The sequence below is a fragment of the Spermophilus citellus genome (genome assembly GCF_964194105.1).
Source record: "Spermophilus citellus genome assembly, chromosome: 1".
NCBI lineage: Eukaryota > Metazoa > Chordata > Mammalia > Rodentia > Sciuridae > Spermophilus > Spermophilus citellus.
The window spans coordinates 34,812,952-34,828,544 of NC_138182.1; the positions used below are offsets into that span (position 1 = coordinate 34,812,952).

The following is a 15,593-nucleotide window of genomic DNA, read 5'->3' on the forward strand; positions in this document are numbered from 1 at the left end:
ACTTTATGTTTACATCTTTAATACAATTTCTGTGTGGTATTTTGGTTCATCCCCTTTATTAGAATCTAAGTTTTACAGAAGGGAATATACTTGAACCACTTATATATATATGTGCTTTGCCCAGAGCTCTGTTCAAAAATACACATTGAATTAAACGGCTCCTTGTTCAATTTTTGTTTGGCTAACAGGGTATGATGCTGTATGACAAAACCAACTTCTCTGTAAACTTATTGTAGTTTTTTTTCTTCTTCTTCTTCTTTTGGCAGCTAAATATGTAAATGAACAACTTTCAAATTAATCTCAGATAGGGAAATCACCAAGGAGGGCCGCATTTTGTAGCTCTGGCATAATTTTAAAGGGATCAGAGCAGTCACCAAAGGGTTGAACTAATTAAATAATATTACAAGTTAAGTACAAAAGCTAGCTTTGCAAAACTAATCTGAAATAAATGAAAAGAAAATGTGAATAAACGTGCATTGATATTATAGTATTTCACCTCTTCTCCATGTCTCTGTCTGTTTCTCTGTCTCTGTTTCTCTTCCCCCCATCAACACACACATATCCTCTTCTTTTCGTTCTTCTCTTATAGAAGAAATAGCTATTAACCAATCATGATTCCATAAATTTATTTTAAGCCTACAAATGTAAAACTGCCACATGTTGATTTTGCTACTGAAAGCAAATATAGCTGAAAAATGTTACCAAGCCACATTTAAAAGAACAATAGCAAAAAATTAAACAAAAATGATCTTCAGGAAATTCTCATTTAGTTCTAACTTTCCAGTATACTAAGTTAAAATTCAATCACAATATTTTGAATTTGTAGATTAGCTTTTGTGCTCCTGTCTCACACAAATCCCTCCATCCTAGCCATCAAATTTAAATTCTGGGAATAATGGAAAAGGTTAAAGGGTTTTTTTTTCTTGTTAAAAGTTAGATTGATTCCCTTCTCTTTTATACTTTTGTCTCCTGAAGTGAATATACCACATTGTCAAAAGATAATCCAAAATACAGTTCAGCGTGTAATGCACGTTAATTGCAATGAGATTCTCACAGTAATGTGTCTAGTACTGTTATACACATAGGAATTAGAAAACAGCCTTACTTTGCAGGGAATTAACTAAATGGTGCTAAACCGGTTACTCCTGGAGGTTCAGGGTACCCAGAATCACTGCCTTCCTTTCCCCAGCCTCTTTGGGGTGGGGGAGATGTCTGGCGCCACAAAAGGAATTAGGTTCTGGTTTGAACAGAGACCTGAAGGCTATTAAGTTTATTTTAAGAATGTGTTGCCAGAGATCTAATAAATTTATTTGTAGCTTCAGGCTGTGCATGCATGAAATCTTGCTGCACCAGGTGTTTTGCCTTTTTTTCCTTTCCCCAGAGGGAGAAGAGGGTGTGGATCATCCCCACAAACTCAGCTTTCCATAAAGCATTTAGTGTTTCTATGAAAGTGCAGTGGATTTTTGCTTTTTAATTTTGACTTTTCTTGGTAAATGAGAAAAATGATAGAAAATTATTCCTAGGCTGCTTTAAAAAGAAAAAAGTAAGTCCCTCCCAATTTATATATATATATGTCTATGTACATACATATATGTATATGTATATATAACATGTCATAAATTACAATTTAAATATAAATTAGATATAAACATTATATGTAATATATTTTACATATAATTTTAAGCATATAATTTTAATATAAATTAGACACAAAATGTATTTTATATAATATATCATACATAAAATTTCAAGCACATTATTTTTATGATCTTGTCCTTGCTTAAGGACAGTATTTGAGATCAGTCTATTAAATATAAAGACCCCTAAACCAGAAAGGAAAACCTATGGGAATATATTCCTCTTTTTTATAAATACTCTATAATTTTATTCAAATCACAATCTTTCTGGATCTTGGTAAAATTGCATGAGAAAAGATACAATACAATGTTCATTCTTGCTCCAAAATGCTTGGAGTCTATATTTGTATTGTTCACCAACACAATTATTTCTTGAATTAGTTTGTGGTTTTGTTTAAAATATAGTGTTACATTTGCATTTTTAGCAGCAAAAAAAAAAATTCTTAGCTTCTCACATTGCATCATTAAAATGGCAAAGTTAGCTTTTCATTTAAGATTCCAAATGACAATGCAGTAACATCCTTGTGGTGAGTGAAAGTTCACCTTGCTATTACATGTTGGCTCTGTCCTTTGTGCTTTGTGGATGTGCACCTGAATTCCCTACCCTAGGCCTGCATACCAGCAGTAAAGACATTCATGACACTGGTCTGAAGGTTCCAACTAAGAAAGCAAAGTGGGACAAAATTAAGTCAGATTTGATTAAGGAAATTTGCTTAAACCTTAGGTGAAGGGATGTAAACTTGTGGTTCTGCTCTTCTCTTTTTCTTTTTGTTGCAGAGAATGGAAATAAACACAATTTGTTAAAATTTAAATTTATTTACTTATTTTAAATTAGAGCTGGGGGAGGGTTCTGTGCTTGGATAATGCAAAGAAGGATTTCTGCAGGCTGGGGCTTGCAGATTCCACCCCAGCTGTGGCCTGATGGGTCAGCCTGGATCAGTAAGTGTGGAAGAAGACTCTTCCTTTCAGCCTTCCCAGCTTAAACTATAAATTCATTCATAGAAAAAGAGGATTTTGATTCTTAGCTTGTGTTAATTAATAAGTCCATATTTAGAAACTGACCTTCAGGTTCTGGCTTTTTGCTTTTTGTTTTTATTTTATTTTTTTTAAATTTTTTAATGTTTTTGTTTATTTTTTAATTTTTACTATTTGCCCGCTTCATTATTCATTAGCATCAGAGATAGAAGGAAACTCAGATAATATTTTGCTCCTATTCAATAGCATTAATTTGTAAATTAAGTTAAGCAAATCAGGATTAATCTGGAATAGCCTGAAAAGAAATATTGATCTGAATGACATGATCTGATAACTTGGAGGAAGTTTAGAAAGAATACTAACAGGCTGGATTCAAATCCTAGATCTGCCACCTACTAAATCTATAGATATTTTAACTGGGTGACTTAACCTGCACTCATTTACCTGAATTCATAGAATGTGAAAATTACTAACTTACAGGGTTACTGTGAGTTTCATTAAGATTACGTGTATATTTTAAAGATCACACTGACCATGGCCCCCAGTGTGTCCAGCCCTCTGTAGTGGGCATTTTTAGGGTCTTCAAGGCTGAACTGAATTCAGATATCTTGCAAGTACATCCACATTCCAGCTGCTTTTGGCAAGTCTTTTTTTATGGCTTAATACCTGCATTGTCCCAAGGCCTCCTGGTCCAAGCCCATGCCACTGGTTGGTGAAGATAATGTTTACTATCCCTGCTGCCCAAGAGTAGGTGTTCTCTACAGTAAACCTGGTCCCTTGATACCAGCAGAGCTCCTCAGAAATTCTAGCAGCTATGCCTGGCTCCCCCATAGCATAGGCCCTGCCTGTGTCTCCAAAGAACCCCAAGGAGTGGGCCCTAGAGCTGTGTGGTAACCTTTTTCTGTTACTCTGTATTGAAGAAAAAAGGTGTCCAAAAGCTTGCTGCTTGGACCCTGGTTTGGAAAAAAAAAAAAAAAAAAACAACTAATTAAGCAACTCTCTAAATTTCCACTTGTAGTTTTCTCTTTCTTGGGACCCAAACATTCATTCAGGAGCCTGGGTAAAAGTCAGAGATGAAGAAACTTATACTTTGAAATCTGCATCACACTGATACTTAAAACTTTGTATGGAATCTATCTTTGTGTCTGACATTGATTTCCGTTCTTGTGAGTTCTCTCTCCAAAGGCTCCCTATAACCCGAGAAAATCAGCTTCCATGAGGTCTGTCACTCCAGTTCCCCACATAAGCATAGGTAGGCATGAACCCCAGTTGTGGGCTGTGCTTTAAATACAGATCCTAATATGAATTATCCTAAGACACTCTGGCAGGATTAGGAGCAATTCTGCATCAGAATTTCTTCCATGCACATTACTTTCACATAGGTTAATAGCAATTCTCTAAATTCTCTTTGTTTATCCTCATATCATGGCACATAGTCATGCAGGAGGCAGGACACCCTTCATCCATGAACTACAATGGTGTCTGCATCCTTGTGCAGTGGTAGCCAGGGACAGATGGCTGGAGGAAGGCCAGGAGTGCCTAAGAATATAGTGAGAGTTCCTTTTAGTTCACACTCCTGAGCGTAAGCCAGGGAATGTGTTGATTCAAGAAATGGGAAAAGGTGTTGGGAAGAAGAAGACGTTTCTGCTCCTGTGCCCCATTGTGCATGTCTTAAAAGAATAACTTATTGTAACTTGTACTCAGCAAGTTCAGTTGGTTTTCATTATTCACAGCAGTTAGGTTCTATAAAATCACCATGAATATGAAATTAGCAAAGGCTGAATGGTTGTTCCTAGGGGAAATACAGGGTTTGGTTCCTATGAGCTCTAGTCCATTTCCATCAACCATGGCCTGGTTTCATGTATGCTTCTGTTCAGAGACACCTCATTTGATATTGCTTGTTGATTCAGTAGCTTTGCAGCCACTGCCAGTAGCACTGTAACTCACATGTGAACAAAAGTTATCCAACACACACATTTTCTTTCTAAGACACGTTACAGCTTTCTTGTGTTTAGGAAGACTTGATGGCACTTCAGCACTATGATCTGGAGTCATTTTAAATGGTGAAAACACCAAGAAAATAATACCCAGATGTGAACAGTGTGGTGCTAAACAGACTGTGAAAAGGACACGTGTTTATGAAAGAGGAGCTAGAAACAGAAAGCCAAGTAGCAGGTTTTGCAAAATTTTTGACCCTATAATGCACATGCCTAAGAATGACCTTGGAAATACTTGGAGTACTAATTTGGGGATGATAAAATTATACATTTTGATAAGTAGATGAATCTGCAAATATGAAATCCAGGAACCATGAGTATGGACTATGAGTTAGCTTGTGATCTAGTAGAAAAATAGGAATATAAAGTCTTTGGAACCACATGTACAAATACCCACTATACACCCACGTTCTCCACCTGTTATGGGTAGATATATGACCAAATCACATCCCCAGGAACAAAATTACAGGCAGTAATGTGGCTTGTGATACTTTTGGCTTTCAAGGTGAACATCAGTATATTTGTCAGACTCAATCTGTACCCCCATATCACCTGGAAATTCATCTACAGATTCTACAGAAGAACAAAGAATAGCATGAACTACTCCATACCTGAGCTCAATTCAACATAGTTCGTGTGACAATTACAAGATATGATATTTCCATTTATTCTTTTAGTGAGGAAGGGTGCGCTTGTTTGCATCTTTCCTGAAAGTAGCCTACAAGATCCTGGATGGGTGTGTGTATCCAGTAGAGACCAACATGTGCTCCCCTTGTTTCTCTCTACCTCCTGGGTCTTCATCATTTCTGTTTCTTTCTATACATTTCTCTACACATTATCTTGTTTTTGGTTTGTTTTGTTTGCTTGTGTGCATGTGGTTTGTTTTGTTTTGTGGATCTGACCCCTTGTGCATAAAATAGTGGAAATGTGAGGTGTGCAGAATGGAGGAAGAAAACAATATATCAATGATCAAAAGTTGAATATGGTGATATTTTTTTCTTTTTGAGGTACTGGTGATTGAATCCAGGGGCACTCTACCGCTGAGCTACATTCTCGGCCCTTTTAATTTTATTTTTAAATTTTTAGAGTCTCACTAAGTTGCTGAAGCTCTCATCAAATTGCTGAGGTTGGCCTCAAATTTGTGATCCTCCTGTCTCAGCTTTCTCACTAGCTGGGATTACAGGCATGCGCTGGTAGTAATTTTTGAACAATCAACTATCGAGCCAAAACAAGCATTAAAATTATTAAATAGTCTACAAATATTAAAAACTATTGCCTGGGGAACAAAAGGAGTAAAAACAAAAACTATGTTGGCAATTCTTCAGGGTCTGTCCGAAGTTCCTCAGGAGTTCCACAGTCACAGGAAGGCACAGCTGCTCTTGGGTCAATAGATGATCATCACCTCTGTGTTTCTTGGGCACCTCAGAATGCATACCCCTTCCCGCCCCAAGGGCAGATTTTGGATGCATCTTAACTACTGCTTCTTTATCTCTATTATGCAATCATTTAAATAGGAAAAGGAGCAGGAAATAAATATTTAATAAATGCCCTGAGCATCTACCTGAATTGAATTCTTTGAAATTCATTTTTTACAGGATTTCTTATCTCTAGTTTTATATTTAATCTTCCAGAAACACCTTCCTCTCCATCTCCTTGAATGTCCAAGAACCACCCTGTACTTAAGGCCCATTTGAACACAATCTTCTCCATGACTTTTCCTTTGATGCCCAGAGGTTAAAGTCCCTCCCTCTTGTGAACTCTCATAGCTCATTAATAGTGCCCTTCTTACAGTATCTGTCAGGATCTAGTTTGTGTGCAATATCTCTGGCATGTGCCATCTCCCATGTCAAATGCCAACCCCTGAGGGCCTGTAAGAGCCGAGTTGGCTTCAGCTTTGCACCAGATGGTTTCCAGTAAACAGTAAAATCAACCTGACTTCAAGGCCCAGAGGACAGGATTCCACAAGCTTAGATTCTATGGAAGATTCTAAAAACAATGCAGAGTTTGAGAAAATCATCTTATCACAGAAATGGAGATAAAACAGAATTCTCATTTTTACTTTAATTTTACCTTCTCACCAGAATTACCAGCTGTGATCCTGACGGTGATTGCACAGTTGTTAATCACTGGGCTTTTCCTGTAAAGTGAGCAAGACCCCTTAAAATTTGCCTAAAACCCAAATTATCTCATTTCCCCCAATAAATTAGGTAATAATATTATAATCTTTTCTAATGTAAATACCTATTTCTGTTGCTGGTTTAAATTACTCTATCCAGGTTTTTTGAGGGGTTTCTGTTTGTTTGTTTGTTTGTTTGTTTGTTTGTTTGTTTGTTTTAGTAGCTATATATTTGGTTTCTAGCTCAGCTTCTAGGCTGAACTTTATTCTGGGCAAATGAAATTTTACCAAGCTAGAAAATACCAAGAACATTCTCTATTGTTAACTAACTTGTCCAGGAAGTATTTTCTTGTCAGTGTTAAAGCTGCACCAGTCTTTAACAAGCACAAGTCAAAGTTGTGACACTAGTTTCTTATTATTGAAGAGGTCTGCTTTGTCTTCAGGGAAATCAGGGGCCCTGTGTTTTTAGGGAGGGCTAATTGAAGACTGGGATTCTTTGTTATTCTAAAATAACTATTGAGTGTGAATTGAAAAAGAAAATGAAGAAGCCTGAAGACCAGCTGGAAAAGTTCAAAAGGGGTCTTTTCATCAAAACCTTAATGACTTTAGTGTCAGGGTTTGAGGACAAAGCATTTGGGAGTGTGGTTATCAGCTGTCAGGCACCTGTTGTGTGGATTTATGGTACAAGTTATGGACTTTGATTCCAATGAGACTAGCTCCTCCAGCATCATAGATGACAAATTCTATTTTAGAAAGGCAGCTAATCACATGCAAGTAAAAATTTGTCAGGTTTTAAGGTTACTCAATTCCATCTACAATTTCACATGCAGTAGCTGTAGCTATTCACTATTCCCATTTATTGCAATTTTATGAGGCACTTGAGAGGTGTATAATAAATGAGTAAATAAGATGACCTTCCACTCTTTAGGCAAACTACAGAGTTAAATTAGGCAAGATCACAGTTTCGGTAAAGGGAGTTACAATGAGCTACAGCTCAGTTCCTCAAATCCTGTATCACTCTAGCATCAAAAGTGAGTACTGGGATTTTACAAATTCCTATGATTCAGAAGAGTTTTGTCATGTTTACCTCTATTCAGAGTTAAGGTTTATAGACAGAACTTTATATTCTCTAGTTAAACATCTATTTTAAAATCCCAGTTTTAGAGTGGATTTTAAGTTGATATAATATTTAACTTGGGGCATCTCATTTTCTTACAGGGCAAAGTTTCTTGATATTGTTTCTGAATTTCGTTTCTAATGAGATCTCAAAGTGGTGGGTGGACATGTGAAATATTGGCAGATTTGTTCAACTGTGGGTCATATAAAACCTTGGATTAACCAGTATTTGGGCTCCTTCCTTCAATTCTGTGTTTTATCTAAACTTGTGGACCTTTAGGGAATATTTGAGTTTTAAACAATAGCTATGGTTACTGTGAACTGTATCCCCCACCCCACTGTGCTGTAGAACACTAGAATTTACTCCTACCACCTCACTGTGTTTGGGTAACCCTTATCCAACTTCTTTCCATCCCCAGTTCCCTCCACCCTTCTCAGCCTCTAGTAATGGCATTTAAAAGAATCTTTTTTTTTTTTAATGTTAAGGGAGATGCAAATGCTTACTACTCTGATTTGATCATTGCGCATTGGGTGTATGTATTTAATTATCACACGGTGCCCCACAAATAGGTACAATTAATAGTTTTTAGAAAGGAAGTGATGGGATGTGCAGCTGTAGGTGTTAGGATGGATAAGGAATGGCTTGGGATATCTTGACAAGAAGTTTGGAATACAATCTGGGCTCACCGGAACCACAATCAAAGTGGACAAAAATGTAGCCTAAAGTTGTTCTCATATGATAATTTGTTTAGAAATCAGACCTGTTTTTAATAGAAGGGAGGTCAGTAGAGTAGAACAAGTGGATCGGAGGAGGAGAGGAGGGAAAGGGAAGGAAACTGAGCAATGAGATTGATCAAATTATGTGCATGTGTGAATATGGCATAATGAATTCCACTGTTAAATGTAATTAAAATGCACCAATAAAAAAATAAATCAAACTGTCTTTGCCTTCACTTAATTGATGAAGCATTGACAGTTGTAAAAGAATGGTCACTTTCAATTTCTGTCATAAATTAGTACAGTCAGTAAATTAGGACAATCAAAGCATATGAAAGATAATGATTCAAGCATAATTATGCAGAATAATCAATACATGAGCAGCTATTGAATTCCAGAGGTTCAGGAGACTTCAGGAAGTTGCTGGGGAAAGAGAGATTTCAAGAGTAGAACTTTGCCAAAGTACATCTTTGGGGCAGGAGAACAAGGTGTCAGAGGAGTAAGGGTAGCACAGTCTGGGCACTGCCAAGATCTTGGCCTGAACACAGAGTGAGCAGCCTCAAGAGTAATGATAGGGATAGGTCAGGCTGAACCTGGAAATCCACAGAGAGGGCTGACTTGATGTGTGCAGCAGCTGTAGGGAAATGGGGCTAAGGAGAAAGCAGCACAGGTGGGCTTGGGGAAGATGACGAGTCTAGCCGTGGGGGTGCAGGGTGGATTTGCACATACATTGGGGCAGGGCGAAGTAGGCTGACATTTGTTGAAGGATTCCATCTCTGGACCGCATGGTGCTGTATGTGTATGGGTTATCTCACTTGATCCTTGAAGTAATCACAGGAACAGATGGTCCTGATGCTGTGAGTGTAGCTACCTAAAATATGGTATTACACATGGGAAACTGCTTGGTGCTTTAAATGGAAGGGATTGTGGACATATCCATTTTTTACTTAATTTTTTTAAATATAAATTGATTTCTGACCAGGAATTTTTTTTTGTCAATTTAAGAAGGAAACTCATTCATATTTTGTGAACTTGTTATGCCAAACATTTCCTGGTCCCTGGGTACTCCCAGCTCTGCAGAGGAAAAGCTGTGGATGAGAAGACTTAGAATTCAAGGGCCACTTCATTTCTTATCTGTTGCCTACTTTGGGGCAACTTTCTTCTCTGGACCTCAGTCTCTTCATCTGGAAAGTCAAATGACATTGCTGCTAACTACCACCTGTAATTATTTCAAGTACACACACAATGCATTGTTTGAAGTGTTTCAACAAGAATCTTTTATTTTTTGTTCAGTGTGCAAATAACATTTTATTGATTTGATGTATCACAATATAGTTAATCTTAAATTTTTCGGGTTTGGGCTATTGTAGAAAATATGGCAATGAATGATTCCTCACATACACATTTTTACTTCTCCCATACAAGAACGTACAAGATGGGGTGATATGAACATGGTTTTTCTTCTTGTATACATTGTCATATAGCCATCTTAAAAGGTTTGTGCTCATTTGCAAGTCAAACAAAAATAAACAGGAAAACCCATTTTCCTACATAATCTCAGCTGGACTAGGTTTTTATTCTTTAGTATGTGTTAATTAGTAACTCAACGTCACTGTAATTTTTATTTTTGAAAAAAATTCTAGAAAAAACAACATATTTGTTCACTCATTTCCCACTATGTAGATTTTTTTTCACCAGTCTATTAAAGATTTTTTTTCCCATCTCATTTATTTTTCTTTACTGTAGCTCTCTTTATGTGAACCAAGAAAAGAAACTAAAATCGAAATTGTGCCTCTAGCCATGTTTATTATTTGGGCTTTTTTCCCCTACTCTTTTCCAAGACTTAAAAGGAATTACTGATGCTTTTGTTTATAAACCTCACTTTACTCTGAAGTAATTGGCAGAGATCAAAAGGAGTTTAGGGATAGGTGCAGAGTGATCAGCTGATAACCATTTTTTTCCTTTCATTTACCCAATGTAGTAGCTTTCACAATAGAAAGATCACACGCAAAGGTTATTTTCTCCTGATAGGCAGCCAGCTTCGTTTTGGTGGGAAGGTGGGAGGAGAAACCTTTATCTTCAGAGAGGAATGGAAGTCAATGAAAAGAGTTGTCTGTTTGCTTTGAGGAATGGAGGGGAATCTAGTGGAGAGGGGCGGCGGGGAAGGGATATTTGTTTTTCCTTAAGTGGTTATAATGAAAGCCTTCCACCCAATTGCTCGGTGAACCAGAAAAAGGTATTTGTGAAGTTGTGTTTTTAAGAACATCACAAAGGAGCCTGGAGGACCTCTCCATAGAAAAGCTTGCTCTTCAGCGACACCTTGTGGAAGGTGCCTCATCCTGCAATGTGGATATTCGGTTTTAGGATTGAGCTAAATTGCCTCTTAGTTGTGTGCTTCTTCACCCTTACCAATTTCCCCCCCCTGAAAGAGGATGGCATTTTTGAACAATTATGTCAGGTGTTTTGTGTCTGTGTAATAACCACTGAACAGTAAGCTGTATTTCATGTCGATTTCGAGAGTTGTGTATCAAACCATGCAGCTGTATGGATTCTTCAAATTGCATTCTGGAATTTTTTTTTTTAAACACCAGAAATTTATTAGTTGCTCAAAACATTACATTGATCTTGACATATCATATATACATTTGTTTCAAATAGGGTATGAATTCTTATTATTCCCACGTGTACAGATTGCAGGAGCATGCTGGAAATTTTAAGGTCACTCTTTCAAGAAAGTATTAATGAAGGGTTTTAAATTTTTATTTTCCAGGTGGAAACAAGTTAACCAATCAGCATTTTCGTCTGAATTGGGCATGGATCTCCTTTGAAAAGGAATATTACCTGATCAACGAGGATTCTAAATTTCTCGATGTTGTTCTTAAACGTAGAGGTTACTTGGGAGAAACTTCATTTATAAGTAAGTTTAATTTGCATTTCTGTCTCAAAATCCCATTTTTCTAGCAGCAGTTTATAACTTCCCTCCAGTTTACTTCTCTAGTTTAAACATTCAGGGAGACATTGGCATTTCTTTAACTGGTTCAAATAAACAAACAAACTGCAGATTTGTGTCAAGGGATGTACTTCTTCAAGCCGTCAACCTAAATGTGTTTTTTTCCTGATATAAAATAACTTTATAAAATAGGAAGTAATCACTCATGAGTTAACAACTAAAAACAAATGTCACTAGGTCTTAGAATAAGCTTAGGCTTATTCTAAATTGAAACAACAGTGTAAAACACTAATAAATAAGCAAAAAAATCTATTCAGTGATTTATTAGGCATGAAAGTGTAGTTTACTATTTATTTGTCATATTCGAATGCTCCAACTGGTCACTAAAAGTTCTATGAACATCATCAATGTGTTACATAAAAGTTTATGTTGTGATTTTTCTTGGTAACAAATATTGAAGTGTTAATTATTACTCACTTTCTTCTGCTTTATTTTCTTTTAGTAAAACTGAAAGTCAAAAGCAAACGAATATAACTTTTTCAACTCTAATTCAAGTTCAAATTCATTCAAGCATAAAATAGGGAAAAATAGATATATTGGTGACTTGAAGCTATGATATAGTGGCACAAAATATTTGATAACATTTATGAAAATTGGCAGCACCTTAACAATTGTATTATTTTGGGTACTATGTAGTTTATTGACATTTAGGTTGATAGAATTTATATGGTAAAAGCTTTTCATTGAGTTAGATTGTCAACTAAGGAATCTAGGGAAGTATTAGCAAAATAAAAGGGTAGTAACCCTGTTTGTCTTCAGAATGGTTATTTTGAAATTTTACTGGTCCATGAACCCTTAAGTAGTACTCAGTCCTTATCAATAGAAAACCACCCCCTCACACCACCACACCTTTGCCTGGCCGCAACCTCCTGCCCTCCTCATGATTTCCCCTGATGTGTTTTAATACTGGATATTTATATTAATTGCTGTTTACTTTTAAAATACTTCTTTTTTTAACTTTAGAAAAGGGTTTTCATATCTGCTTTGTGGATTTCTTGAGGCTGGCTGCCGGGGGGGGGGGGGGGCTCGGGGGGAGGGCGGTGGTTGGCACCTGCAGATGTTGGGGCAGCTCTGCTTCCTTCTTTGTTTGCATGTGCTCCCACATGGCTGTCCTTTAAACTCTGTGTGGAACCTTCTAGGGTGTAATGAGTGCTCTTATTGCTCTCCCTTTGGGGGCATGTTCTGTCTGCACACACAGGCCCTGCAGAACCTGTCCTACCTGTTGCAGTGAGAGGTTAATCTGTGGGGGAGTTGAGGGGCGAGAAGGTGGTACTGGGGATTGAACCAAGGGATACTTTACCACTGAGCCACATCCCCAGCCCTTTTCACTTTTTATTTTGAGATGGGGTCTGGCTAGGTTGCAGAGGCTAGCCTCAAAACCTGCAGTCCTTCTGCCTCAACCCTCACCTACCCGCACCCTGTTGCTGGGATTACAGGCCTGTGCCATTGCACCTGGCAGAGATTAATCTTAACTGTGCTACATGTTAAGAATATAGCAAATAAATTGTTCAGAAAAGTCACTAAAAAACAGTACCTTAGCAACAGAGCACCTTAGCAATTATTAAGGATATCTGTGTAGCATTTGTTTTCACTCCTCGAGAATTTATTTGCTCACATCTGGCCTGTGGGTAGCAGTGAGAAGTTAATAGTTGGAAAAGATTTTAAAACTGTCCTTTTGGATTTTTTTTCCTCCACTGCCTGTTGTTTGTTTGTTTGTTTTCCACTTAAGCCCAATGCTAAAATATTTTAAAAGAGCTGTTTTCCAAGTTTTCTTTTTTGTTGTTGTTTCAACAAACTATTATTTCCCTACAAATTATGGTGACACTGGCGATTCTACAAAAGCTCTAAAACTTTACTTGGTTGACCTCAGATGATGACTTAGTAAACTGCAGCAATAGTTAGAAAATTCTGCGTGCAGCCCACCTTGGCCATCATTGAAAATGGCACAGCGTTCTTGCTAGGGCGTGGAATGAAAGTCAGATTACCCATTAAGTCCAAGTTTTCTCTTTGGTGAATGTTTTAATGAAATTGACACAGGTTCATTAAAATAGTTTAGAAGTCATAATCTAGAGCTTATATATATATAATATTAATTAGATTCTAATTACATTATTATGTAATTATGCTACATATCATAAAATTATATTGTATGTTACATACTGTATTTAAGTGTTTAGAGGTGTTCCATGTCTGGAATGATGGGACAAAGCAGGATAAACTGAACTTCAGTCTGGTAGGTCTCTGCACTGAGAATATTCCATGTAGCCGTCTCCACACAACTTCCACTGTCACTTACGGACTTTTAGAAAGAGCTAGATTGCACAATGGCTAAAAACAAAATATCATTTGAACAGTGAGTCATGAATTATTTGTAGATGTATTTCTCAAAGCTGATCATTCACTTTATAACTATTATAATCTACTAATAAGCTAAATATGTATTTGTATTTCACAGTAGTCTTTGTATCTCAAAGATCTTATTGCTACTATTATCAAACATTCAACAAAGGCAAAATACTTTATCATAAACATGAAGCACTTTATTTCTCTCTCTTAGTCCACAGCAACCCTTTACTCACTAGCTCAACCATTATTTTCTAGAGTGCTCCTTACATGCCAGGTGCTGTGTTAGGTAATGGCCTTTGAAGTGCTAATGATAGCTAACATTTACTGAATTCTTCTTATGTGCCAGGCCTCATTCCCAACACCTTCCATAGTTCACCCCACTAGAAGAGTGCCATTATATCCCTCATTTTACAGGTGAGAAACAGAGAGGTTATGATATGCCCAAAGTTATGCATTTAGTAAGGGACAAAGTTGAGATTTGGTTCCAAGGCCCACACCCTTAACCACTGAATCATGGGTTTCTTGTATTGGAGAGAAGGCAGTAAGTCGTCTGCAATCCCATGTCTATTTACTGATTTGATACACAAAATCTTTTTTTTTTTCACTCCAAAAGTACTTGGGTATTTCTCCCTGTAAGACAAAAAGATGCAATTGTGGTTTCACTTCATAAGCAAACTGAAAAATTATGGGTGTTTCAGTAGCAACATTTGGGATTTAGTACTTATTATTTGTTAGGTTGAAGGAGTTGACTATTGTGTAGTAAAGATGACTAGTTGGCACTAGTTTCTATTCCCTGCATTACATGAATAACTTTTTGTTTTTTCATGGTCTTTTGAATCTCCAGGAAAAGAATGCATTGGTTATAAAAGAAAAATACAGCAAAATAGAAAACAGGAGCTATCAGAGGCAGATTTTTGGTGGTCATGCCACTGGGGATGGATGGGTCAGTGAGCAGCATTCATTCTGGAACCTCACAGAGAATGGCTCCTTCTGTCATCCCCTTGGTGGTGGATTGCAGTGGATCCAAGAGGTGTTGACAACCACTCTGGGCATTAGGAACCAGAGAGCCAATAGGAAGTCTGCAACATTGAGTAGTATGCATACTACTATAGTTGCTATTCTGCCGCCCTTCTCCTGCCATTAAAAAAATTATATTTCATTCATAACTGAAAAGAAACACACAATGCAATCTTTGTCTGTCAGTTATTTTTCTAAGACCTATAAGACAAGTGCTTTTGACAAAACCTTTATTTTGATCCTCATTTAACAGCCAATAATATATTCAGATGAATAAATAAATCTTCAAATTAATTTTGTTTGTGCTATCTGAGAGCCAAGGGTTTCTTCTGTTTTCTTCTCTGATACACACCCAGCATATAGAACAAAGCCTAGCACATAGTAAGTACTCAATGAATATTTGAGGTTGTATGCTTCTTTTTTGGTATAATTTCAATTCTACTTTGAAAAACAAAAGAAATTTTTTTCCTAAAATGATAATTCTTTAATTAAATGAAAACTGTTACAAATAAGTGATTTTCAGACTTTTAAAATTTCACAATCACAATACTTTTTGTCCCCTCTTTAAATCTTCCTTAACAACTTCTCAGAAATTGTGTCAATGTTTAGAAAAAATATACTTGAAACTTATACTTGATTTGCCTGAGAGATTCTGATTCAGT

General features: G+C 36.8%; 1 protein-coding gene across 1 annotated transcript in view; it reads left to right on the top strand.

The window, feature by feature from the left end:
• Window positions 1-15,593, top strand: part of FREM2 (FRAS1 related extracellular matrix 2) — a 177,572-nt gene that overhangs the window by 61,274 nt on the left and 100,705 nt on the right. The window contains exon 3 of the mRNA XM_081301810.1: window positions 11,329-11,475. Coding sequence (XP_081157936.1) covers window positions 11,329-11,475 — 147 coding nt within the window. The remainder of the gene's footprint in view (window positions 1-11,328; window positions 11,476-15,593) is intronic.